Raw genomic sequence first — 26,932 nt, 5'->3', positions numbered from 1 at the left:
TGAAGGGACAGCTAAACTTTCATTCCTAGTTAACAAACTTTCAAAACCAACCAAGACTTTAAAATCAGTCAGTATGATTTTACAATAAAAAGGGAAAGACCACAACATTAAAATCCTATGCATATCAAGTTGATGGTCAAACGGAAGACCGACTTTAATGACTCTGGATTGCACCCACATCAAGTAAAACATTTGTAATTTAAGCAACCAGACAACAGATCCATCTGGTACTTTTATACCAGATAAGTTGGATAGAGACCACTTGATAAAATAAGTTAAGTAACAGTTAAAAAACCTACCTTCCTGTTTACTATTGAGCCTTCTTTAGAAGAAAAATACCTCAAAACTATTTTAAATGTTGACAATTTCATAATGTTAACAAGTTAATAACAGGCTAATTTAGGATTAAGAACAAATTGCAGTTCTTTTCAGTTCCTCATTTCTGCTCATACTGATATTGCAGTGGAAAACCAAGGCCAATAAATAAATAAAATAAATATATAAAATCAAGACACGACCCCATCTCCAAATATGCCAGAACTCTCTGGAAGCATTTTCAACGTCTGACAATCAGGCTAGGGGAGAAGCACAATGATGCATACTCATTATGAGGTCTATGAATCTTATAGTTGATCCGTACTTCGTGCCCCTTTATGGTAACTCACATTTAGGGTTACAGAACCTGAGATGCGCAACTTTCCTTCTGTAAGCAAAATCAGTTAAAATAAATTGCACTGGACATGATCTGTTGCCCAGTGGAAAGAGCTGCAGATTCAGGAGGGGACTGACATGGGGATCAAGAAAGGACTCTCTTCTTTTTCGCTCTTCCTTGGCGTATGTGGACTGCTGCTCTCAGCCATAACCTGCAACGAGAGTCCTGTATGCAGCTCTCACATACACATCCAGCCACACCTCTCTTCTTCCAAGGGCCCTGGCCAATGAAATACTCATTGTGAGTAACAGGCTCTCATTAAGAGCAATTGCTGGCATGCCGCAGAGCACATGGAAAGGAGATGGAGAGAAGCAGGCTGCACTGAGCCCTATGATGAAGCCTTCCCATGAGTCCAGATACACCCACAGGGAATGGATCATGTTCACACTTTTAAATATTTATACGAAGTTAAAAATAAAAATGGTCAGCTGCCATTTACTATTTAAAGGCATGGCACTAGAATACCAATGGGGCAGTAGAGTGCCCATAGGCAGCGATGTTTTCTGAGGCAGTTTTGGAGTATAAATTAAGACAAAATAATAAGACCCTGCAGAACTTTGATTTGAACAGTTCTAAGATGTGCAAAGTTTCTTCACTAAAGAATTCCACCATTCTTTTTGTCTTAAACATCCCTGCACTCTAATGGATGAGATCCATAATACCTGCGTAGAAAGAGGGCTCTTGGCACTTATTTTCGTTATTGCATACTGCATTATGTGCAACTAATGCTTTCAGAAGCTTTATATTGACAAATGTATCAAGGAGAGAAGCTGTAACAAACAAATAAATAAATGTTTGTACCACTGGCTGTCTCTTTAAGGATTCTGACATACATCCCATTCTTTGCAGATTGCGGCTCATATTCTCTCCACGCTTAACTTTTAAAATTGTGAAGATAAAATTGATTATAACTGTATTTTAAATCAGGATTCAGAGATGATTCCAATCAGATTTTTAACAGGCTTTGATTGCTCTTTCCAAACTGAACATAAAGCAGTTTGCATAAGATAAACAAGTAGTTTTGATTTACATCCAGAAGCACACCTATTGTACGATGCTAACTAAGGCTTACTTCACAATCAAAATGAAGCATAAATAGTTGCTATGCAACCAAAGCACAGATCAAGCCATCATTGTTAGTGCAGGCAACATATGCTAAACTCAAAACCAAGGATTGGATATTATTCTGTGCAGGGTCCAGTGGAATAAACAGAACCTGCACCCTAGTCTTTAAGGGACCAAAACTAGTACCACAAGTAGAAAACCAACCCCTTTTCCAATGCCTTTCTCCTTGAAATTGCTTCTCCCTAGGAGAAAAACACACAGAGAGAGATGATGGGGGGAGAAAAGGTGGGGGCAGGTTACTTTCTGCCCTCACTCCCCCCAGCTTTAAGTCACTGCTACAACACCACTTTATGAGGCAGCAATCCAATTCCAAAACACAGGTCTGCTGTCACAACATCTAGTTTGGCTCCAAGATCCAAGGTGGCAAAATGTTTCTACATACTGACATGGCCATGATGGTAGACAGAGAAGCTTTCCTTGTGTAGCTAACTGTAGGATCCCAAGGCTGGCAAATGAGACCAGTTAGTCCTACTATACTAACTCATCAGCTGGAAGTTCCTCTAGAAAAGCTCAAAACCAAATATTAGGTACCTAAAATTGAACTGACTTAATTGCTCTGCAGTGACTGTCAATGGTACCCGTGTATGCAACTCATTACTAGTCATTTCCCAATCAGACGCTGCCTCTTTGTTCAACTACATGCACCCAACAACAGCTTTTTGTCAACGCTGGTTTGAGTGATTGCAGTCTGCAGTTACGGTAAGTGTGCTTTAACAATCCAATACATAGCAGTAGCAGCATCTCACCCTAAATATTTCCTGTGCAGCAGCTCAAAAGCAAGAAGACTAAGATATCTTCCTTAGGTATAAATTATGTTTTCTGTTTCTCTTTCAACAAGAACCTTGCATTTATTTTTTATTTTTAAAAGAAAACCAACACCAATGTTAGCGAAATCAAAATGAGATTCCTCCTCACAACATCATTAGATTCACCGTATGGAATTTTGTTCCTTAGTAAGGTGCAATAGCATTTCACTAGGGTACACATGGACAGGGCAAGGACAGCCTCTCCAAACAATTAGCAACCCCTCTCTCCAACCTGATGCCCTCCAGATTTTTAAACTTCCAACTCCCATCAGCCTGTGGCAGCTAGTCAAGGATGATGGGAGTGTAGGTCAAAACAGTTCCAAGGATGGCACTGGAAGGCTCAATTAGGATGTTCCCTGCTGCTTGGGGAAACTGGCAGCCTTGGGCCATGGAAAGGAGACTTCTTGGGGTGGTTTGGCCACTCCTGCACTCTTCCCAGTTTTTAACTTCCAAAGGGACAGACATGCAGAAAGCAAATTTAAGAGGGCAGAGCTGCAAACACACCAAAAACTCCACCCAAAAGAGCATGAACGAAAACAGGAAGTACCCTTAATCACCTCTAATGAACCAGCTTCTCACGAGCTAAGCAAACAATACACACATCTCTGCCTTTGTCAGTTGTCTCCCTCTTACTTGTACATAAACTGGTCTTCTTTGGTCCAGATGTTTAGACTGGAGTGCATCTCAGTTAACTCCAAAGGGAGGACAACACACAGGTAAGGATTCGGTTGGAAACTGTCTGCTAAGTTCCCTATGCTGCCACTCCAATAGGATCATAAGCAACTCAAGATTATCCATCACTAGTCCTTTGTTCTGCCTGAAAATGTTTGAAGAAGCCCTCAACACAAAAGCACAAAGCATAACAGGGTGGGGAATAGCGGCCTGTAAGGTATAAGTAGCTGCTACAGAAGAAGTTGGCCACTTGCTGATGAGGGGGGAAATTGGGAGACTGTAAAAGAGGGTGGATTAGTCAAGAATGGCAGCCTTTGGATTCTCTGCAAAACTTCTTAAGTTGACGAGAAAATAGTTTATAGTACAGGGGTTCCCAAACTAAGGCCCGGGGGCCGGATGCGGTCCAATCGTCTTCTAAATCTGGCCCCCGGATGGTCCAGGAATCAGCATGTTTTTACATGAGTAGAATGTGTCCTTTTATTTAAAATGCATCTCTGGGTTATTTGTGGGGCCTGCCTGGTGTTTTTACATGAGCAGAATGTGTCCTTTTATTTAAAATACATCTCTGGGTTATTTGTGGGGCATAGGAATTTGTTCATATTTTTTCCAAAATATAGTCTGGCCCCCCGCGAGGTCTGAAGGACAGCCCCCTGCTGAAAAAGTTTGCTGACCCCTGCTATAGTATTATATGAATGCACTTAGAAGCATCTCTCAGCTCCCACTGGGGCAGAGTTGTGGTTCCATTGCTTGCGTGAGTCAAGCCAAATGTTATTCTGGATTGTAACCTCTGAGCAGAGTCAGAATTCTGATACTTCAATTTCTGAATTGTATCCCCAATGGCACAAATGCATAGAATACACTCTATGTGTAAGTGTGACATGATTGACCTATCTTATTAAAAACGAATGCCATGATCAAGCTAACATGCAGTGGACATGTTGAGCATGTGCTTAAGGCTGCAATTTTTAACACAGTTACTGAAGAGCAAGACCTACTGAACTTAATGGGACTTATTTCACAATAGACATGCACAAAATTGTGTGGTAAATCTCTTCTCTTGAACTAAATGAGGCTTAAAGGGTAAAGGTAAAGGGACCCCTGACCATGACCGACTCTGGGGTTGCGGCTTAAAATGTGCTTAATCTTGTCAAAACTTCCTAGATTCTGGAGTGTCTCTTCCAACAGAATTAATACAGCATTGTTGTGTGGTACTAGTTGTCACTTCTCTTTCAATGTTACCAGAACAACAGGCACCCCTCTGGGTTCATGGTAGCGTAAACAAGAGCAACATCTGGCCCTGCAACACTGCAGTGCAACAGGCACAACTGAGGTCCTACAATTTTCCAAAGTGGAAAGCACTAAATCTTATAAGGATATAGTTTGCAAAGGTTGTAGTGCAAGACTGTGCCCTTTTCCATTTCGTATTTTTTTAAATTATTGTGTTTCACTAACAAAGTAACAAAATAAAGTTTAAGTAGTGAGGTAAACAGTGTTCTACCAGCAAAAAATTGCTATCAATTAAATATTATTATTTGTGAGCAAAAAGTTACAAAAAAAACCCAGAAAAAAAATCTTCACTATAACTGCACTCTAAAGTTCAACAGTACTCAGTAAAACTATATCTTAGAAATAGGTCATTTGTACACCAGCTTTTGATCCCAATATAATTCTCCAGAGCAAGTCTGAAATGTATTACTGCTTAATAGTTCCACCCTCCCCACAAGTTAAAAATCAGTCTTTTACATTCCTCACTTTTTGCACTAGTATAGGTATTAAAGTTTTCAGCCCTGTAAACCTGCAGCAACTTTCAAGTTGTTTGGAAAAATACTCCTTATTGTATTTCTCTTAAAAAAGAAAAGAAAAAAAGAATCAGAATCAGATTTGTGTGCTGCGTAAACTGGCTGATAGTAATAGCATGGCAATTCTGGAAAGCCCAGCCTTTACCTACCCACCCACCCAACCTCACTCACTGTTTTTCAAGTGAGTGGTTACTGCAGCATGTGGCTTTGTGCTGGTCCACATATGACACATCATCTTAGATCATTTGACATACACAAGGTTTACAAAAAAAAAATATCTGTGTATCTCTGTTCTCTACTGTACCGAAATCTTTAGCTCAGTTTAGTCCATTTTAAACATGTTTTTAAAAAGATTATTAGGAGTGAAAACACACTGAAAAGTGACATATGTACAATTCTATCCTTTCAGGCACAGGCCTTAAATTGTCAGGAAGGCCTTGAAGTAAAAGGTGCAACTGCCCATCTTTCTCCACAGTAGAGTTAACAGTCTCTTTTGGCATACTAGTGAGATCGGTTTTCATACAGGATTTCCTGTGTTATCAATGTCATCTAATGTCAACACACCATAGTTATTCATAACAATTCTCCTTGATGAAAATGTCCCTTACTGATTCCCCCACTGTCCCAATTTCAATAGGTTTCATTTTTTAAAAAGTCCACTCCTCCTGATTTGAAGCAAAGGAACTGCTTCAATAGCATGTTTTAGTATCTTTAGATAAACTGAACTTAAGATACCTCCTCAACCATGTTTCTCAATGTACAATGACTTGCCCCAAAGCAAATGCTGAGGCTTAAGCATTTAAGCAGTTAAGAAAAACAGGACAGATACCATACCAAAGCCGAGCATACAGTTTAAGTTTCTGCCGCAAGATGTTTGTTTCTCCTTTATATAAAGCTATATTGTAATGGTGGAGTGCCTCTCAAATTCTTCCCATCTCCTTTGTTTTCTGAAGTTCTCTCAAGGAGAAGGAACACGGATGCGGAACAATCCTTGCTGGAGCTGGAGCCGGAAAAGCTTGCAGTTTGCTATACGCAAAGCTGCACATCCAGTACGGCGAAGATCCGATGGAAAGAGCGGCTTAGTATGGTGCCAAGTTCCGGTGCTTCTTTTAAATTCTCGAACATAATCATAATTGGTACCTATTAGGAAATATATTTTTAGCTTTAGGATTTAAACAACACATGGGAAAAGATTTACTCAATAGCATCAGTGGAATTTGAAATGGAAACTTGTTGCCAAACTGGATTTCCCTCACTTTAAAAAAATGCAAAGCAATAGCAAGTTCAGAAACAAATGCATTTTGCATCTCACACTATTATTATATGGGAAGGCTCTATTGCAAATATGCAGATTAAGGTTATATTTATTTCTGACATTTTTACCCGACCCCCTCCCCTACTCGCTGTGCCCTAAACACACCAAGAAAGAAATAGTTGTTAGTTGTAAAGTGATATTTGAGAATACAGAATGTGGTATTTCAATGATGGACTATTTAAGAACAGGAGCTACCAACATATAAACTATTCAAATCCTAAGGACAACCCCTCCCCATTCAAGTTTGTATAGCACAGGTCTGAAAAGGTTTTATAGCAAAATGTTAAAAGGCTAAGATGCAACAAATGCAACTCTTGAGATGACATTTGGGCTTGTCTTTTGGGAAGAAGCCAGACAAGTGGTTTAGCAGTCATACTGCAGAAGGCTTCAAGATTTCCTTTTATGTCATAGTTTTCAGTGACTGTTTTTAAAGACGTGAGGAAAACACTGGATGGATGAGTAAGGCTGAACATGACCAACGGATGGTTTTTGGAGCCTATGTTGACTCCCTTGCCAAGCTGATGAGAGAATCCTGATATCCTAATCCTTTGGCCAGATTAACTGCTCTGAATATACAAAAAAAAAAAAGGCCTTGGCCAAAACAGATAAATGAATGAGGCAGATAAATGCAATTCAAGTAGTACATGGTGCTTTCAAATCCCAGAATACGCATTATTGTGCAATGAGTTTTCATTGACCAGAACCAACTTTATCACATGAGTCTTTTGTGAACTACAAGTGACAAAAGCCCATGCCATAACAAATTACTTAGGCTTTAAGAAGTCACAGAATGGTCATTTTTTGCTGAAGTGAACTAACTATTTTTTCAAATAGACTCAGGGCAGAGATCAGTAGCAAAAGTGAATTACCCTGTTTGGTTGAACAAGTCAAGCTTATTAGAACAAAATGCATGATAGAATAGAAAGAAAGCTAGGTTATACTTATTTTAAATAAATGAAAACAAGATAATTTGCTTTCCCAGCTATAATTTCACATCAACAATGTTCATGAAAGTGAAACACTTAGCATGGTTGCTCTCAAAAAGGCACTCAGATGGAAAGGTGATGAATGAAGTCTCCTCCTCTAATCTGCCTTATATATATTAAATGTGGGATGTAATTTTAAGCAAGTGGAACAAGTTACAAAAGAACTAAAGAATTAAACATGGAATCACAAAGTGTTTCATACTATCAGTACTCCAAAAATGTAAGTAGCAAAACTCTTGAGGAGCATATTAGCAACCTCTGCCTTACAGAATGTCCTCTGAGAAACAAATACATACAATAAAGGGAAAAAACACAAGATATATTGTTTAGAATCTAACCTGTATCAAGATCCCCAATCACATAGATACTAGCCCCAATGGGCACAGCTCCATACACAAACGAAGAACTGGCTGGGATGCATAAGTTCTGATCATTCAAGTAGATCCACCTGCAAGAAAAGGCAACCTTTAAAACATAATTTGTAGAGGGCGTTTCACAACCAAGAGACACATAGATGCCAAAGATATTTGCCTCACAAATTTACTCACCCCGGGCAAAAAAAATTGAATGCAAGTCCATGGATATCTTAAGAATATGATTTCTAACCTAATGTTGTGTTACACCTCAAGGCGTACCTCCCTATTCATCTAGGTTGGACCTTGAATGCATACCAGAATCCTTTTCAAGGATAAAGCAGGTGGATGTCAAAATGTCCATACAAGCTGTCTTTTGTACAATTAGTACCTGAAATACACAGTTTCCTGTGTCCTGCCCTTGTCAGTGCTCCACTTTTTTAGTGCAAATATTAGCAACTTATCTAACAGGTGTCAACCTTTACATGATGGGAGGCTTCATTACTCAGAGGATTCCAAAGGTCCTAGGTGCAATCTCATCTTCAAATGAAAGGATTTCAGGTGGTATGACAACTCCATCTGAGAGCTGCCACCTGTCAGAGCAGACAATGTGTTAGGCTGACCAGCAACTCAAACAAAATCTAAATATAGGATGATTCAAATATTTGTATTCATTTATTTCTTGCAATGTCTCTAAGCCTCACTGTTGAGCCACTCTTCCTCCTCTGCTATATTCACTCCAGCAAGTTTGTTGGCATTTGTTTAAGAGCAGAGAGCTGCTTGAGTAACTTTTAAGATGTGCACGAACAAAAGAGCAGCTTGCAGTTCCAGTATAGGAAGAAAGCAGGGACACAGAAATTGTTGTCTGGCACACAATTATACCAAGAGAAAAGAGAGCGGCACATCGAAAAAACAGTCCATCCTTGTAAAATAGCACCATCTTCTGGTTAACAGATGTAAACAAGTAGAACCACATGTCTAGAAATATTTACTGAATGCAGACATGCTCCCAGAACAGGAAGATTAACATTACACAATTAGTATGGCACCACTGCTAAGTATTCAGTCTTGCTTATTATTTCAGGCATAACCCACAGAAGCAAGAACTTCGAACCAGTTCTCATGAAAACTATGCAGACGCAGCTTGCAGGTCAAGTTAAGATTTAAATGAAAAACCAAACAAGGCTGGCATACACTAATACTTCATGAAAATAAATCTATTATTCTATTTGGAAAAAATGCCAGCGGTTAGATTTACTCATGCAATAGGGCACAGTTTTTTTTCCCAAAGGGGAGAGACCATAACTCAACAATGGAGCCCATGCACTGCATGCAGATTGTCCCTCCCTGGAATTTCAAGCTAAATAATATCAGGTTACAGCGTTGGAAAATATATATGTCTGGCAGCACCTCTGCAAACTCTCAGTCAGAGCAGACTGTGCTGGGCCTGACTCAGAAAAAGACAGCCTCTACAGGGCACCTCTGCACGTGCAGTCGCATTACAACTATTCAATTAAACTGTAAGTGATAAAAAGGTCAACAGCTATTTTAGAGGCTGTAAGATCATGTTAGTGAGCTATCTTAGCAGTTGTTACCTTTTAAATTCATCGTGATAGAATTCTGATTTACACGTCACCATCTCACTGGATTGATTGTCATCACGACTTCTCACTCCACCAAAGACATAAAGTTCTGAAGCAACTCCACAGGCCACAGCCCCAAACCTTTAAAAAAAAGATAGAAGAGGAATCTTGGGTGTCCAGGTTACCTCAGAATTCCTGCTCTCTTGACATTAAGCAGAATTTGACAGAGCTATTAACATTTTGAACTGGCACTTGAGGAGTGATTTAAAACAAACAAACTATGGCCTAATGCAGGGGTTCCCAACAAAATTTTCTCAAGGACCCCTCATCGAGCCGCTATTGTGACAAGGACCCCCATTAATTCCTAATCCTAAAATTAAAAAGTGAGAGCCAAATTAACAGTCTTTTATATTTTATATTTATACGTTTTTTACAGTTCTTCCTCTTCATCTGTAGGCCTTTGTCGTTTTAACAAACCACTTTTTAACCAACGGTCCATTTTTAACTACGCGAACTGTAGCTTCCGCGAAAAACAACGCTTTGTTTACAAACACTACTGTTTTGCAAAGAGGCAGCGCGCGCCAGGGAGGAGGGAGGGGAATGGAGAAGACAGGGTACCTGCGCAGTAGCGCACAAATGAATCGGACGCGCGCAAAGCATCTTGGGGAGGTGAGCGTTAGTAGAATGCGTGCACTGCCTCTTTGCAAAACAGTAGTGTTTGTAAAGCGCCACCTAACGGCATATAGCAGAACTACTGCCTCTATCTAATTCTAGTTTTGCGCTAGACTCTGCTCATGCAGGAAGCGGCCAAAACAAAAAATCTGTTATCATACGAAATATATTTAATATATTTTTTATTCTAATAGCATCTTGCGGACCCCTCTGGCATAGCTCAGGTCCGCGGACCACCTGTTGGGAACCACTGGCCTAATGTAATGAAATATATTCTAAAAAAGAGAGAGACCCCATCACTCGGAAAATAAAAGCAACATGAAGTCAAGGAAAATAATACATGCTGTATAGGTGAAGGCATGAAAACCAAAGAGGACAGTATGATCTCAATATCACACACATGTAAAAGCCACAACACCAGCTACCTGAGCTGACAAACCTTTCGCACTTGCTCGTCACCATTATTTTAATCTTAAAAGTTTACTGATTTTTTAGAAAAATATAACTATTTGTTAACAATACAACACTGTGGTTCTAAGCTGCCTTGCCATCCCCATTGTTCATCTGTCTCAATCTCATACCCACTGAAACCTACCATAACTCCTGAGACCTAACAAGTTCCTCCTTTGGTAGCAGCAACTTAAACACTAAGAATTATTTGCAAAGATGAAATTCAGTTTTCCAAAAAGGGAATAATCAACTACAAAAACTACGGACAACATCCCACAGATATAATCTACAACCATAACTGCCCATCAATAGACAGTGTTTTGAGTTGCAGCTTACACTCTGAAATCCATTAGTTCTTATGATGTTGCTGTTATGAGACTCTGTATTTTATTACATATTTCTTGTTATAATAATTTATATAATTGTTTTGATTTTCACATTGTATAGCTATCATGTTATGAACTTTCATTTGCATTCCATGTTGTAAACTACCCTGTTTGATGGACGGTATATAAATGTAAATTAGTAACAAAAACAACATCAAAAACAATACTGTGGTCAGTTAGGTAGACCATGCAAAGAGGAGGAGCCTTCAGCAATTGGGGAGATGTAGCATCTCAGGAAACTATCCTTGGTGCAAGAAATAAGGGTGGTTTATAAATACATATAAAGGTAAACGTAAAGGGACCCCTGACCACCAACTCTGGGGTTGCGGCGCTCATCTCGTGTTATTGGCTGAGGGAGCTGACGTACAGCTTCCAGGTCATGTGGCCAGCATGACAAAGCCACTTCTGGCGAACCAGAGCGGCACATGGAAACGCTGTTTACCTTCCCGCTTGGAGCAGTACCTATTTATCTACTTGCACTTTGACTTGCTTTCGAACTGCTAAGTTGGCAGGAGCTGGGACCGAGCAATGGGAGCTCACTCCATCGCAGGGATTCGAACCACCGACCTTCTGATAACCAAGCCCTAGGTTCTGTGGTCTAACCCACAGCGCCACCCGGGTCCCTATAAACACATATATGTGCCTCTATTTTCACCTGTGGAGCACTGGATGGTATGCAGGATTAAGGCAATGATACGTGTTACTAGTAATTTACTAACCTCCTCTCTTTTAGCGGACAGATAGCTGTCCACTGCTGGATCCTTGGGTCGTAACATTCAACAGACTCAAAAAGCTTGCCATACGAACCCCCGCCCATTGCATAGATCTTCTTTTTCATAGCCGCATAGCAACCAATCTTAAAAAAACAAAATCCGAAGCTATCATGCACCGTTTGTCACCTGGTTAATGTATATGTCACACAGTAATAATAGTAAGAAAACAAATAAAGTGAAGCACGAGCCATTTAAAATCAACATACTTCTGGGGGGGAGGGAGTTCTCTCACACATTAACCAACATATAATAAGTTTACCGTTCCTAATGCAATTTAAACAGAAAATACAACAGTTGGTGAGGTTAATGTTTTGAGCCATTATCTGGCTCAAGATTGCTCTTCTGGAATTCAACCTTGCTCTGTATCAGCTTGAGATTTAGCCACCTTTCTGAACTTAGGAACATGGGAAAGAAGTGTAGAAATGAGCAACCCAGTCAAGCAACATTAAACCAAATGCAGCAGTTTAGAAACAGTCTGAAAAATACCACCCTGTTTTTGCTTAGTTCCTACCTTCCTAATCATTGTCAGGTCTGGTTGCTTCGTCCAAGTCCTATTATAAATGTCATAGCACTCCATAGAGATGAGTTCCCGTTCTCCATCCTCGCCTCCCAGAACATATAACACTCCATCAATCTCTACCAAGCCAAAGTTGTGCCGTGCCTATTAGAAATAAGTAGAGTAAGATGAGGAGGTCAAATCGGTCATGATTAAATAGGCGCAAGATAGAGGATTGGAAAAACTGTGGAAAATATATTTGAAATTTACAGATTGTTCCCTTTTGAAGGAAAATTATATGAAAATGATTTACAGATGGTACATCACACCAGTAAAAATGGCAAAAATGTACAAAACTGGGTCAAATATATGTTGGAAATGCAAGGAAAAAGAAGGTACTTTGTATCATATGTGGTGGGAATGTAGAGAAGTGAATTGAAAAAAATGTTTAAAATTACATTTGTAAAAAAAACCAGAAGCATTTTTGTTAGGGATTTTAGGAAAAGACCTGCCAAGGAAAACAAAGAACTTATTTATGTATGCTACAACAAAGATGGAAGACTGATGAAATCCCAACAAAAGAACAATGGCAAGAAAGACTGATGAGTTATGCGGAACTGGCAAAGTTAACATACAAACTACGGGAGAAGGACAACCGTGACTTCAGGGAAGAATGGGAACTTTTTACAAATTATTTAAAAAGACAACAGAAATATTTTGACTCCTTGGCAGGTTTTGAATAAACATCCACAACTTTATTACTAAAATAGATGATAGATAGGTTAATGATATGTACAAATTTATAACATGCAGAGAACAATATGTATAAACAAACCAGAGAGGGGAGCTGAGGGAAGTCCATGGAGGGTGGGAGAGGGAGGGGTGGGAGGGAATAAAGGGGGGAATGTGATTGGATATATTGATTGTGAAATTGCTTTGGTAAATTTATTTTAATAAAAATATTTTTTTAAAAAGAAATAAGTAGAGTAGCATTTATTAAATTTACTTACAAAAGAAACTGAAGAATTTAACAGAAATAACTATCCTACAAAGATCTGATCATAACAAAACTGCAGAAATTGGGGTGGGTGGGGGCGACGGCTAATAAAAAGGCAGACTTGCCTCATTCATTGGTGGTAAAGAACTCCATGAATTGGTATCTGGATCATACTTTTCTCCAGAGTTTAAAGTGGCTTTATCTTCATCTTGCCCTCCAAGTACAAACAGGAACCCTTCTGAAAAACAGACCACAAAATGATTTGGAAATGCAAGTTGCACTGGTGGCACATCTAGCTGGTATTCATGAGAACTAGGAGCCTAGCTGGATCAGACCTGAGGTCTATCACCCACAGATGCCCACAACAAGGACATGGACGGCCATAGCCCTCTTCTGTGGTTGCTTCCCACCAAGTATTCATACTCCCTTGGAACATGGAGGTTCCAGAAAGCCATAATCACGAATGACCATCATGACCTTTTACCAGGTATCCAGAATTAGGGCAGTTACAGGTCCAAATCAGTGTTGATATTTCTTTCTTTTTGCTGCTTAGTATTTATACCTTATAATATATGTATTGCAACAGGTGAAAGGTGGCTTTATGCTTTATTTATTCTAGAACACTAGTTTGTGGTAATTATATTCCAATGAACATATAAAAATAAAAATGTTAAACTGGGAGCAGTTTTATTCTTCCATTTAGGAGATAACACACAGCAAGATTCCAGTTGTTTTAAAGCAGAACATTCTTGTAAGAACATGTTTAACAAGTTTCTACCAGATACCGAACAGGACTTCTAAGCTTATAAGAATACTTCAAAGCCATGGGTTTTGATACCAATTTTAAACCAATTAAATTCTTTCTTTCGATGCTTGAATATGTGGTGCAACACAGAAAGTCTGGCATGAGTGTAGTTTTCCTATTGCCAAGTTTGACAAATTTTATTTTATTTGTATACAGTATATACTATATGAGGAAGTTCCAAAGAAGTTGATAAAGATATGTTGTTGTTGTTTTGCCAATGTTATCTTTTGGTGCCAACACTTTGTCTCTCATGGAAAGTTCCCTGAGCTTTGGGGGGGGGGGACAAACGATAGATGCAGGGTCTACCAAATGTGTCACCAATCTTGACTTTAACTGAGTCTCCACCCTTTGGTTGTCCTCCAAAATACTTGAGAACATTGAGTATTTCACAGGTTATTATTCTCCACGGCTGTGATCCAAAGAAGCAAAACAAACAAACAAACAATAAATAAATATTGGCTTTGAAAACACATGGGTAGGCAAACTAAGGCCCGGGGGCCAGATCCAGCCCAATCGCCTTCTAAATCCAGCCTGTGGACGGTCCGGGAATCAGCGTGTTTTAATATGAGTAGAATGTGTCCTTTTATTTAAAATGCATCTCTGGGTTATTTGTGGGGCACAGGAATTCATTCATCCTCCCCCCCCATATAGTCTGAGGGACAGTGGACCGGCCCCCTGCTGAAAAAGTTTGCTGACCCCTGAGTTAACAGAAACAAATAACTTTCCTACCTGCTGAAAGCACACCATGATTTATCCTAGGTGTACTTAAAGGAGCCAGTTCTATCCATAGCTGTCTGTTAGGGTCATAAAGAGGGCACATACACCTCATTACTGCTGATGGTTTCCGGGATCTGAACAGGAGAAAAAGGATAAATTAACTTAGCAACCTTGCCCATACAGCAAATCTTGATTGGAACCCAGCAATGCAGAGGAGATGGGGTTTCTACTTCAGTGTAGAAGCATCCATTTGGTTTGTATGCTTTATGCTGACTTTTGTGTGAGATTTAAATCCTTTTTGTGTGTGTGGCAGGAGGGTGGCACAATAGGTCAGGCAAGTCAGGAGAAGCTCAGTGGTAGAGCACATAGGTTGCACACAGATGTTGTAAGTTCAATCCTTGGCACTTCCAGGCCCAGCTAGGAATGTCCCCAGTTGGAAACCCTGGAGAACCTTGAGCCAGATGTTATGACCTGCTAGAAAAATGCAACCTGTGCTGTTGATAAAGATAGTGCAATTCGTACAGCACGTTGGCAACAAATATTCACAGTTGTTCAGAAATAATTTTACACCATTTATGTAAGCACTATGTTAGCACTAGTAGACGCATCAATGGCTCGAGACTAGACTGTTGAAGAAGCCCAGAAAACTGTGCTCAGGGAGTGTGCTATCCGCCAACCCCAACAAATCAGCCCCACCGGGGGCGAAACAGCAGCCTCTAAACTGCATGGACGGCTAGGGCGAAACGGGGATAGAAGGCTGGCACCCTGTGGTTCCTGACTTCTTTATAACTTCATCCGCTGGTTCATCAGCACCTCACAGCTGCTGGGAACAATGCTGAACTTTCCTTTTTCTTGAATCTTCTTGAACTTATTTAAAAAACAAGAAAAATGAAAAACTGAGTCAAGAATTTGTAAGAACCTAGTAAAATCTGATATTACAAGTTCACTTTATTTTAGGTAGTTTGTAAGTTTTCATGGCACTTTGTAAGTAATTGTCTCTTTCTCACAAATTTGATAAATGGTGTAAAATTATTTCCTGAACAACTGTGTGAATTTTGTTGCCAACGTGCTGTACAAGTTGCACTACAGATGTGATGACCTGGCATATCTATTCTGTCAAGCATGCATGTTTAGACCAGGTTTGTAGAGAGCCATAAGTCACTTGTGGTAAGTGACAAATGCCTCTAAGCAACAAGTCACAGAAGCTGCACATTTCCCTTCTCTTTTTTAGGCTACTGTACGTACAAGTACAGTGAGCAGGCAGTTTTTGTAGACATGGTTGCAAGGCTATCTGGTACTCCAGCACGGTGAGATATGGGTTATGCAGTATTCCTATAGAAATAAAACATGATTTGTTCCCTCTTAGTGTTTTGAGGAGGTGGTTTTCCACAGGGCTTCATACATTAGTGACTTAGAGAATAATTCGTCCAAATATATGAACTCTGAATAAGTCAGTCACCTTCCATGTTTTTCAGCTCACATACCTCTGTCTTTGGCCAGTTTACAAGTTCTTTGTGTTGAATGGATGTTATAAACATCTAAATGGTAGTATGTGTAGTATGCATGTCAAAGGCATATGACCCTTTGCTTCAGAAGAAAAATGCCCGTTTCCTTGCACTGGTAACACTGCTAATGGGCAGGATTCAAGGAACAGTGGGCAAGAAGGATAATAGGTGCTAACCCTGTTGCACAAACATTTGCACATTAACTTGCGTAAGAGTGCACAGCACTGTAGCAGGTAGGCTTTTGAGTAGTTTTCATGCATCCACTTGTGCAAGAGGTGGCATAACAGAAGAACATATCTGGAATTGGTTTATTTATTTTCCTTGGTCCAACCACGAAACTGCTCTTTTGGTGAACAGAAGAAACCTCCCACAAATGGAAGTGCATCTTTGGACACAACCCATAGTTATGAGGCATACAATAAAAATTAAAGCACAATGTAGTTTTGCAGCTTAATCTCAAATATAACCAGCAATAGGACACTTACTCGAGTATCATCCCTCTCCAACCCCCATCCACTTCTGAAATAGCATGCCTGAGCCACTTACACTCTTTCTTCACCACCAACAGTGACAATGCACTCCGAGTATCCTCTGGGTTTAAAAGAAGCTAGCATTGCCTCCCCCTGCTGTGGCGGAGTGAGTGGAATGTTGCTACATTCTTTGACAATCTCCCGTACCAGTGGGTCATTCATCATTTGCTCACGCAAGTAGGTAGCATCTAGCCCAGATACCCACACAGCTGACATTACATCCTTCATGTGAACCTGAAGAGGCAGAAAGATATTTCAGGCAAACAAACAAGCCGAATCATAAAAAAGCGACAAGAGCATATGGCTTTGTGGAAAGCTTATTTCTCAGAATCACTGCTTATACAACACCAGGATATACTGACTTGGAAGAGGAAGCACTGACATGAAAATGCTACAGCATATGCATTACTTTGGTAATAGTGGTACCTCGGGTTACAAACACCTCGGGTTACAGACTCCACTAATCTGGAAGTAGTACCTCGGGTTAAGAACTTTACCTCAGGATGAGAACAGAAATCGCATGCTGGCGGTGCGGCGGCAGTGGGAGGCCTCATTAGCTAAAGTGGTACCTCAAGTTAAGAACGGTTTCAGGTTAAAAACGGATCTCCGGAATGAATTAAGTTCGTAACCAGAGGTACCACTGTATAGAGGGCTGTCTCTATTCTGCAATAGCACATAATATCACTAGGTGCACCAATCAGCTTCCTTTAATCTAATTTTTCATTTTAAAACAAGTTCATAGTCCTTATGACTGAGAAAATAGGCTAGAACGTGAGTGAAGAATACCTTCCTACATCTCAGAATGCCAAGGGGCAGCTGAATAGTTGGGGCAGGACAGGAGTCCTCTATGCAGCAACTTGCTCCTCTCTATGACTAGGCATTGATAGAATTATACAAATTACTAAAATGTAGAATGAATTAAGGAAAATAATGTAAATAAAATATGTAAAGTTCATTGGCCAGCTTAATCTATATATGCTGCAGAATCCAGCTTTTCTTGGTGCAGAATGTCTGGGTACAGACAGAATGATGCTGGTAACATCAGTAGTCTACAACATGGACCCAAATCCCACAATGCATTGCAATTTGAAGCACCCAAGTACAATGAAGTGCTGATTATTTTTTCTGAAGCAGCATTACATAACTTCAAATTCTGTACCTTTCTTAACTCAGGGTCATGGGAGATCCATCTAATAACTGCTTCAAAAACATGTCTTTCATTCCCAACATTCAGCTTCTCCAAGGACAGTACTTCTTTTGCTCTCTGAGGACTCAGTTCCAGAAACTCCTCCGTACTGCTAACATCCCGGAAGTGTGTTTCCAGATATTCGGAGGCAAGATAATGAACATGACGCAGACAATAGTGTAGTGCAAAGTCCCGGATTCCAATACAGTTCTCAGCAGCAATGCAACCTTCCAGAAACTCACAGCACAGAGTTTTCAGGTCTGTGAGCAGCAATAAATCAGCAGCCTGCACAACGTCCTGGATGGTGTCTTCACTTAGTTTGATCTGCAAAAGGTTTATTTTGGAGGAGAGGAAATTACAACTAGTTCAGTTTCAAGTATGAAAGTGCATCACTAGTGTCCATTACTGCAGCGTTTCTCAACCACTGTTGAGAAACGCTGGCTGGTGTGCGGCGACGTGCGGCGACGAGAAGGGCGATTTGCACAGCGCTGACCCACCGGAAAGCAATATTTCTCCTCCTCCTCTTTCCCAAAGCTCAGTGCAAACGAGCCTGGCGGCCGCCAATACACCACACTAGCCCGCAGGAAAGCAATATTTGGCAAGTGTTTCTTACAGTCATAATTATAATATAGGGCGGCACAGAGTTAAATTTTTTAACTTTTTTAATGGTGGTGTGCCTCGTGATTTTTTTCACGGAACAAGTGTGCCGTGGCCCAAAAAAGGTTGAGAAACACTGCATTACTGCAACTAACTGTCTTCCCCCTTCATAGCTTGGTGGAGTTTTGCCTCTACTTTAGTGAGAAGGTTAACAGCACAGCACTGGAGAGGGAAGTAGAAGTGTATGCCATACTTATGCCATGGGCCTTCTTTCCTCCACCTTCAGTATACTGCCTGTGTCACTTGTCACACATTTACATATTGATCTCTGATATAAAGTGACTCCTGGAGTCAGAGGTAGGATGACTTCAGTATGATACTGAAATTTGCTTGTTGCAATATGTGGTGAGAGCCACTTCCTTACATGGCTTTAAGACGGGGATCAGAAATGTTCATGGAGGATATGTCTGTCAAAAGACACTAGCCATGACACCTAACCAAAACCTGCAGGTTGATAGGTGGAATACTTTTGCATACTAGTCATGGGGGAAGAAACATGAGAAGGCATTTGCATTCACATCCAGGATTTGGACTTCCTAAAAGCTTCTAGCTAGCCACTACGAGAAACAAGATGTTACACTAGTTGGATCCGTGGTCTCATCCAGCAGTCTTCTTGTGCCTTTACTGTATGTAAGAGCATGTTCACAATGTCTCAACTGTTAAAACACAGCAATGTGCCCTCTTGATAAATAACGTATGGATCAGCTTCCACCTCATTTAGCAAATTTTGCAAGAATCTCAGCAAGCAGCAGGGATGAGATGGTCCATGGGAAACTAGTCTGCAATCCACTACAAGTCCACTTCAGGAGTAAGGAACCTCCGGCCTGTGGACCAAATTAGGCCTGACGATTTGGTTAACAATTTGGCCTGCAAGGCTATTTCCCCCAAACAACACCCACCCACCATATTTGACATTAGGTGTGGGAAAGAGGCAGATGCAGAGGAACCATCAGGAGGCTTGAAGTGTCCTCTTAATTGCAAGTGAGGCTTGTTATCGATGTGGCTGATTGGCAGTGAAAGCAAACCCCATGGGATTGGCTGTGTTATTTTGGATCACCTGCAATTAGGAACTTTGTAGCACAGATCATCTCTGCCCAAAGCAGGGCTTCTTATTACCATTGACCTGCTGATTGGAGTTTACAGGAAGCCCCACTGGGATCAGCAAACCCCAAAGCTTGGACTGAAGCTGGCGATATAAAGGAACTCTTTCTGTTAGAACAGCTCAAGCTGCACTTGTCTTGCATGAGAATTTTTTTACTTTGGCTGGGATCTGACCTGCCACTCAGATAATACGTCCTGCCCCAATCTACTTTCTGCCCATTCTACTTAAAGGGTTTTTTGAAGGTGTAGATTATGATTAGAACTGACGTACAGATATGTAGGAATAACCTTGGAAACACAAACCTGACCACTGAAGATGTAGTCCAAAATCTCTTTCATAATATCAACAGATATCCCTTCAAGTTCAATTTTATATGTGGAGCCATCATCCTTTGGAGGATTATAGTTCAGCTTTGTTCTGAAATCAGAAAACATAGCTGTTTTTACAAAACGATTAGAACAAGACATAAACAAAGGAAGATCACATACGAAAAATTCTCAGCTTTCAGAATAGGTTTTTCAATTACACATGAACACACACTACTAAAGAGAGGTACTAAGAAAAGGAGAAAGCAGCTGTTTAAGTCTGTAGTATCACTTAATGGTATCAGCCTCTGGATGTTTAGTGCACAGCATAAAATTATTTCATGCCAGCTGTTAAATATAGGAATTTAACTCTGTTTTCTTATCAGGAATTTTGATCACACATTATTTCTTATTTGCTATGCATATACTCCCTAAATCTGCTCAGTTCACAGCACAGGATTTGTACCAAATTATTTCAAGTGATAAAAAGATAAAGTTTCCCAAATCCAATCAGATATAAACCTAAGGTTGCAAAACAATTCACACATTTCCTGGGAAACAACATTAATTAAATCTGCTACAGTGGAAATGACCACACACTAATCTGGATGCCTAAGGGAGACCTCACTTTGCCAGACACGATGAAAGGACTGGAATAGGGAAAGGCGTAAGTTGTACTGGAGCAGATATAAGGGATAGCCAGAACAAGAACATAATATACTTAGCAATGCCTGAATTGAATAGTCTTGATATATGCTATACTGAGACATTATTATCCATCCATTAGGGGCATGTGAAGCCTTAGGTCTGTGAGCTGCTGGCTGCAACTGGGTGTGGGTGTGTGCATTGTGAATCAGTTGGTCCTTGATTTAACCCAGAAAATCAATGCTCATTCCCACATGTCCTTTTTGATCTGGAGACAATGTCATTTTATTACATTCATATCTCATCTCTCTTCCATGGAACTCAAGGTGCACATGTGTTGTCTCACTATGTGGTCCTCACAGCAACCCTGTGACGTAGGGTAGGCTGAGAGGCAGTGACTGGCTCAAGGTCACGCAGTAAGCTTCAAGGCTGAGTGGTGGTTACAACCCCAGTCTCCCAGGTTTCAGTCCAATACTGTCTCTCAGTCATGTTGCAAGTTCCATCTTATCACAATGTTGAATCTTGGACAGTTTATGACAGGGCCTTTGAGGTTTTATGCCAACAGGCCTCAGCAGTAATGAAGTAATCATCTCTGCCTGAAGAGGCCCATGTAAGCCTATTCTCAAGGAGCTTTCAATGGCAACTGAAAACAGCTCAGGAAAACAAAACAGCAAGGAGAAAGAAATGCACAGCAGGAAGAGTTTCCCCCTAATTTATTCCCATTTCATTTCTTTTAGGAGTAAAACTGACTTGAAGGTTTCCAGATTTAAACAATAGGCTTGGTTGCCTACTGGCCAGTAGATCAACTCACAAGTAATGACCTGCATTCCACTTCAAGCAGAAAGCTTACAGAGGGTATGGTCACAAAGTTAAATCCATGCAATCATTTTGCTGAAAGTTTAACAAGTCTTGTTCAAAATGGCCTTTGTTTAATATTTAACCTTTAGTGTCTGTATATATAACATGAAGTGGGATTTGCGTAACACAGAGCTACAGGTGGTCTGTGAAGTATCTTTAGGAATCTCTCTCTTTAGCTATCTCTCTGTGTGTATGCATATAGGAAGAGTAAGCTATACAGGTATACTTCTGAAATTATATCTCCTTATTAAGGAAAGATCAGTTACCAGGCAGGATATCAAAACACAAAGTAAAAATATCAGATATACAAATCTATTACAAATCACTCAAGTAAACATTGAGTCAGCAGAATGCTACTGCTTAAGGTTGAACAAAAGAATGGTATCTTTTTCAGTAAACACTGTAAACAGTAAACAGGCACAAATAGGACCTGGAATGAAGATCTCATGCCTATATTCAAAGGCAGCATTAGCCACTTTTGGAAACACCTCAGGGTCTGTTTAGATGTTGCAATTTAAAGAGAAGTCTCAGTCTGATTTGCGTCTCAGGCACACATACACCCCACTCCTTTACCACAGGGAAGAGGTAATTAATAATCCTGCTCTGTATCACGTGTTATCTTACTAATGATAAAGTTCAGGGCCCAACTACACTTGATGACAGAAGATACACAGCTTTAAATGACAACCTGCCTCAATTACAGTATACGTAAAACAATGGACAGGTATGGAATCGAAACTACAAAAGGAACACAAAGATTGAGGTGCTAAGCTTTCTCCACTTATGCCACTTTTACCTCCCCCTGCCACCTACTGTCCAAGGTCTCCCCCCCCTCCCCAAAAAACTAAGAATACAGGAAATTATCCTAGTCTGAAGAAAATCACCTTGAGGGGGCTGAAGGAGGGGCGTGAATAGCACTCTGTGCCAATGTTAGCCTTTTGCACTTTATATCTCACCCCCTCAGTTATTATGGGGGCAGATCCACATTGACACACACAGATCCAAAGCCATCAGGTACCCTTTGCTGCAAGTCAATGTAAATGACTGCAGATTTCTCTACTGCTGAAGTCTTTATGGTAGCTTTTGGTCTCAACCAACATGGCACCAAGACACAGTTAGGTTAACTTATTTCTATGAAGATTTGTGATCTGCCAGAAAACCATCCCCATGTTAACCTAATGAAGTATTGCTTAATTGTATTATATAAAAGATGACGAGCCATCATTATTGTTTTTATACCTGTAATGCTTCCTTGCTGTAAATTCTGCCTTTGGCTCATGAAAATGTTTCAGGGAGTATTATACCGTTATTCCACATCAACATGATACAGCACTTTAAGGTTAAACCCCTTCCCCATAAAGTTTTGTTCAACAAATTAACAAGGGTTTCTGTCTCCCCTCACCTTCTGTTCCAGGTCACACCCTAGCCCTTTGGCAGTGCACATTAAAGATATCAACTTTCACCACACCCTGCTCTGAGTGGCAATTTTCCCAAAAAAATTGCTTACGTATTTGTTTTCAGGTGCTCTGTACATGATGAGCAACTTCAGAACTCAAAGGAAATAAAAATAAATCCTTGCAACATCTCTGTATAAAAACCAGGGTACTGTGTCTCTATTTCTTCTCCCTCTCCATCCCTATGCTTCACTGAATGCATTGAGTTGATAATGGAATATTAAAAACCAAAATGCATGCAAAAAAGCCCTTTCTCCCTCCCCTTTTCAAAATTCAAAATGTAGCAGCTTGGTTGCTCTAAGGTGCAACCTATTATAAATATGTGACACCTTTGCTGAAATAATTGAATAGGGTGCCTATATGCTACTGGGCCAAGTCTAGGGTTTTACTTTATACAGTTATTAACAACTTGGATCTTGGCCTCTACATCCGTGGTTGTCTCTGCACTCAGCTGGTGGGGCCTTCCTGGCAGTGCCATATGTTCAGTATGGTGTCGTCAGAATTATCTTTTTTTTCTTCCCACTCGGCCCTTTCCAAGCTGAATTACTGTTTTAGTTTGCAGCTGATAACATATATGATGGATTTTTATTATGTTTTGTCATTCTGCTTCATTATTGATTTTATGTATTTTGTATACTCTTGTTAACTGCTTAGTTTATACTAAACAGCTTACAAATTCTTAAAATAAGGAATAAAAAAAATGGTTTTCAACTGGTGGAAAGCCAGCTTTTTAATCTTTCAGAATTTGTGAAGTCAAACAAGGTACTGTATTACTGTATAAAGTTTGCAATTTGTAGCATTTAATAGGCCAGAGCATGATGGCAACTTCACCTGGCAGCATATAATGGGTGAGACTTGCTTGCGCCTTACCTTTCTCCTCCTGCTTCCTCCCTTTGCACACTGGGTGCTGACAGCAGAGGGAACTGCAGCGGTTTCACCCAGCACCTCATGGGGCCAGGGCAATCCTCGTTGTTCCACCCTCCATGTGCTGGGCGCTGGCAGTGGAGGGAGGAGGCTGCCAAACTGAACAGGTATGGTCAGCACCCCACATGAATGACCACCCTGCAACATTCATCTAACCCCAGAATCCTCTGCCATGGAGCCCCCTGCATATTGCAGACACTAAAGGCATGAACTTGGAAAACCTGTTGTGTTCACAGCATGAAAATATGGTTATAGCAAATTAGGGTAAGAGCAACAGAGAATTTCTATCAAGGCCACGGGGTACATTCAGTGCAGCTAATGCACTTTCAATGTCATAAGAAAATGGGACTAGGAATTCCGCACAATTAAATGCACAACAAACACAAGACCTGCTTTTCTAGCAGGGCAGGATAAAACAAGAGAGATCAGCTAACACCTTCCTAAATTGACATTCCTTCCATTTGTATGCTGTAATTTCAGGGGCCACCCTGGACATTTTTCACAACTGAAACTGTATATATTACATGCAGGTCTCCCTTTCTGAACACAATGAAATTCCCAGGAAATCAATCATTAGGCAACTGTTCACATAATGAGCTGGCAATTTCCATTATTTCCTGTGGAGACATTTCTAATCCGTTATTTGTCCAATCTCTCCCTCTTTCATGGTTTCTTTCTGAAAAGGCTGCCGCTGACCAGCAAGGAACAAAAGTTTATGTTCAAAAGTAATCTTGAACAAATGTTCTTAGCTATATTTAAAGGATAAATAGGGGGAGATAAGTTTGTCTTTCAGATATTAATGCAAATTTGGATAACTAGCTCAAATAAAAAGGGTCTGTCTTCATTAAACAAACCACCACACAAAACCTCTGATCTATTAAGTTTTTTAAAAGTAATTATGCTATTTGGGGGTTTCAACTGCAACAGCCTACAAATCACATTAAAAAACCAAAATACAACCTAGTATGCCAAGATGTAACAGAAATGGTAATTCCACATATAAAGACAGAAGGGAATGTGCTAACCCATGTTGCCTAACACTTCCATTAGCCAAAAACACTCAAAGTAACAGCACGACTACCATTATTACTCACCCAGTTATGTTCTTACATAATCTCCAGAACTGAATTTAAATCTCACTCAGTCATTAAAATTAGGAGCCAAGTGATGCACACCACCAAATTTATGCAATGACTAAGGAGCTTTAGTCATCTGTCTTCTCACAAGCTTCAATAAAAACCAATCAAAATGCTATAAAAATCAGACAATGCCAAGTAGAAAGAAGAAAGAAGTCTGAGACAGAATAGGCAGGCCCACACCCTCTTTCAGGCACAGCAGATAGCAACAACTTTAGATCTATTTATGGTGCTTTTATGTTAGTATGTTTTTAATCAAGTCTTCTAGGAAGACATTTGTACATCAGAAATAACAAGTTTACAGCACAATTACGGTACTCAAGAATCATTTGAGCATTTTGGGCTAATAACAGGACAAAAACATTACATTAAGATGTAGAAATATTAAATCTATCTTTTAAGTATCAAGCACCTGTAAAAAGGCTATTTTAGGATCTTGGCAATAGGAATTTCACTAAAGAAGATATTTCCCTGACCCTGCAAACAGCAGCATTGTTAACTGTGACACTTGTGTCTTGAATGTAATCATAGTGTATTTGTAAACCTGATCTGGAAGAAGTAGAGGCATGCTAAAATTGTTATCACCTCTTTGCAGAACAATGCAGTTAGCAAGTGGGTTATCTGCAAATTATAAGCTACCACTTGGGCAATGATCATGAAGTAATTAATTGATATCATTTTTAACACACATGCTCTGTAGAAATGCTGGTTGTTTAATCATTCAGTTCTTGAAACATCAGATTTTAGAATTGTAATCCAAACAGTCTTACTGTACAACAAATCAGTGGGAACCCATGTTACTCTGCTCTACAGACCCACACCTAACAGAAATAGGCCAAGTAAAAAGAAAAAATGAAAGTCACCCACCCACCCCCCTCAGACAAGGCTCTCTATGGATATGCTAATATGCCGACTCATTGGCACACTCAGTGGTATCCAAGTCATATCAAACATATTTCCAATTTCTCAGAATACTTGAAGCACTGATTTAATATATGGCTAGATGTCTTATAAAATGAAAGAAAATTATTCTTATTATATCTTGGATATCTGAATAGTTTACACAGGATAAAAATAGCCTGAATTGTATTCTATTTGCCAACCACTAAACTCATACCTGCCCCTTTAGGATGTATGACAATACTAATAATTAGCATCCGTATAGCACATTTGAATGTTCAAAGCACTCTTTGCACATTAGTTTCTTATAATTCTTACCACCCAGGGTGGTCCATTTGCCGCCTAAGGAAAAAGGGAAAGGTGCCCCCCCCCACTCCTCCTAAGACTTGCTTACTGGGGTCACACAGCTGTGGCTTCTGGCAAGACTCATGGAACTCTTGTGAGATCTCATTGGAAGCCACCACTGCAGCTGCAGAACCATAGTAGAGGTGGGAGGACACCACCCCACAGGTGGCAGAGATGAAACTAGAACCTGGCTGGGACTTACTCACTGGCTGTGTTTGTACCTTCACACTAAGCCTAACCATGGAGTAGTACAAACATGCTGGTTCCTGAAAAGGAGATCACATTTGTTTTACCCCTCCCTGGGCTTTTTAGGCCAGCATAACACAACAACTAAGCCCAAGTATTGTTTGAACCCAAGATCATGGTGATGAACTTTCATCTTTAACCACTATCTGTAGCCAAGATTTGTTCTATGGTTAAGCAGGAGAGAAAACCCCCAGCTTTGGACAGCACACTAAACCAAACTGCGCTCACCTGTTGTCTTGCACTGACCTAGAGTCCAGGGAGAAACAAAGTTGGTGTGAGCTCTTCTCTGGGAGCCAACACATTAGCACAGTCATGGTAAGCCACATTCTATCTTATTGCAATATATGAACCAGGACTGTTATTTTGGGTTGGATGATATGGTCATATTATCTTGGATATAAAGGGAGGCTGTTATAGCCATAAAGAAAATAATGAAATTATAATGACAACTAGGCTGAGATTATCTTGCAAACAAATATGGCTTGCTTACTC

General features: G+C 40.1%; 1 protein-coding gene across 2 annotated transcripts in view; it reads right to left on the bottom strand.

The window, feature by feature from the left end:
* Positions 1–4,746: 4,746 nt before the first annotated feature.
* GAN (gigaxonin) overlaps positions 4,747–26,932 on the bottom strand; it is a 35,816-nt gene continuing 13,630 nt past the window's right edge. Inside the window, exons 2-11 of one of the 2 annotated variants that reach the window (XM_035119938.3) lie at positions 19,930–20,044; positions 17,842–18,192; positions 16,699–16,916; positions 14,660–14,781; positions 13,251–13,363; positions 12,144–12,293; positions 11,579–11,715; positions 9,364–9,492; positions 7,754–7,863; positions 4,747–6,254 (exon numbers count right to left, since the gene is read on the bottom strand). In XM_035119938.3, coding sequence (XP_034975829.1) covers positions 6,073–6,254; positions 7,754–7,863; positions 9,364–9,492; positions 11,579–11,715; positions 12,144–12,293; positions 13,251–13,363; positions 14,660–14,781; positions 16,699–16,916; positions 17,842–18,192; positions 19,930–20,044 — 1,627 coding nt within the window. In that variant the 3' untranslated portion in view covers positions 4,747–6,072. The remainder of the gene's footprint in view (positions 6,255–7,753; positions 7,864–9,363; positions 9,493–11,578; positions 11,716–12,143; positions 12,294–13,250; positions 13,364–14,659; positions 14,782–16,698; positions 16,917–17,841; positions 18,193–19,929; positions 20,045–26,932) is intronic. The other variant, XM_088672023.1, reaches the window with a different exon arrangement.

The sequence above is a fragment of the Zootoca vivipara genome, chromosome 6, assembly GCF_965207765.1.
Source record: "Zootoca vivipara chromosome 6, rZooViv2.hap1.1, whole genome shotgun sequence".
NCBI lineage: Eukaryota > Metazoa > Chordata > Lepidosauria > Squamata > Lacertidae > Zootoca > Zootoca vivipara.
Note: the sequence above shows the minus strand (reverse complement) of the source record. Positions and strands in the feature narration are given on the sequence as shown.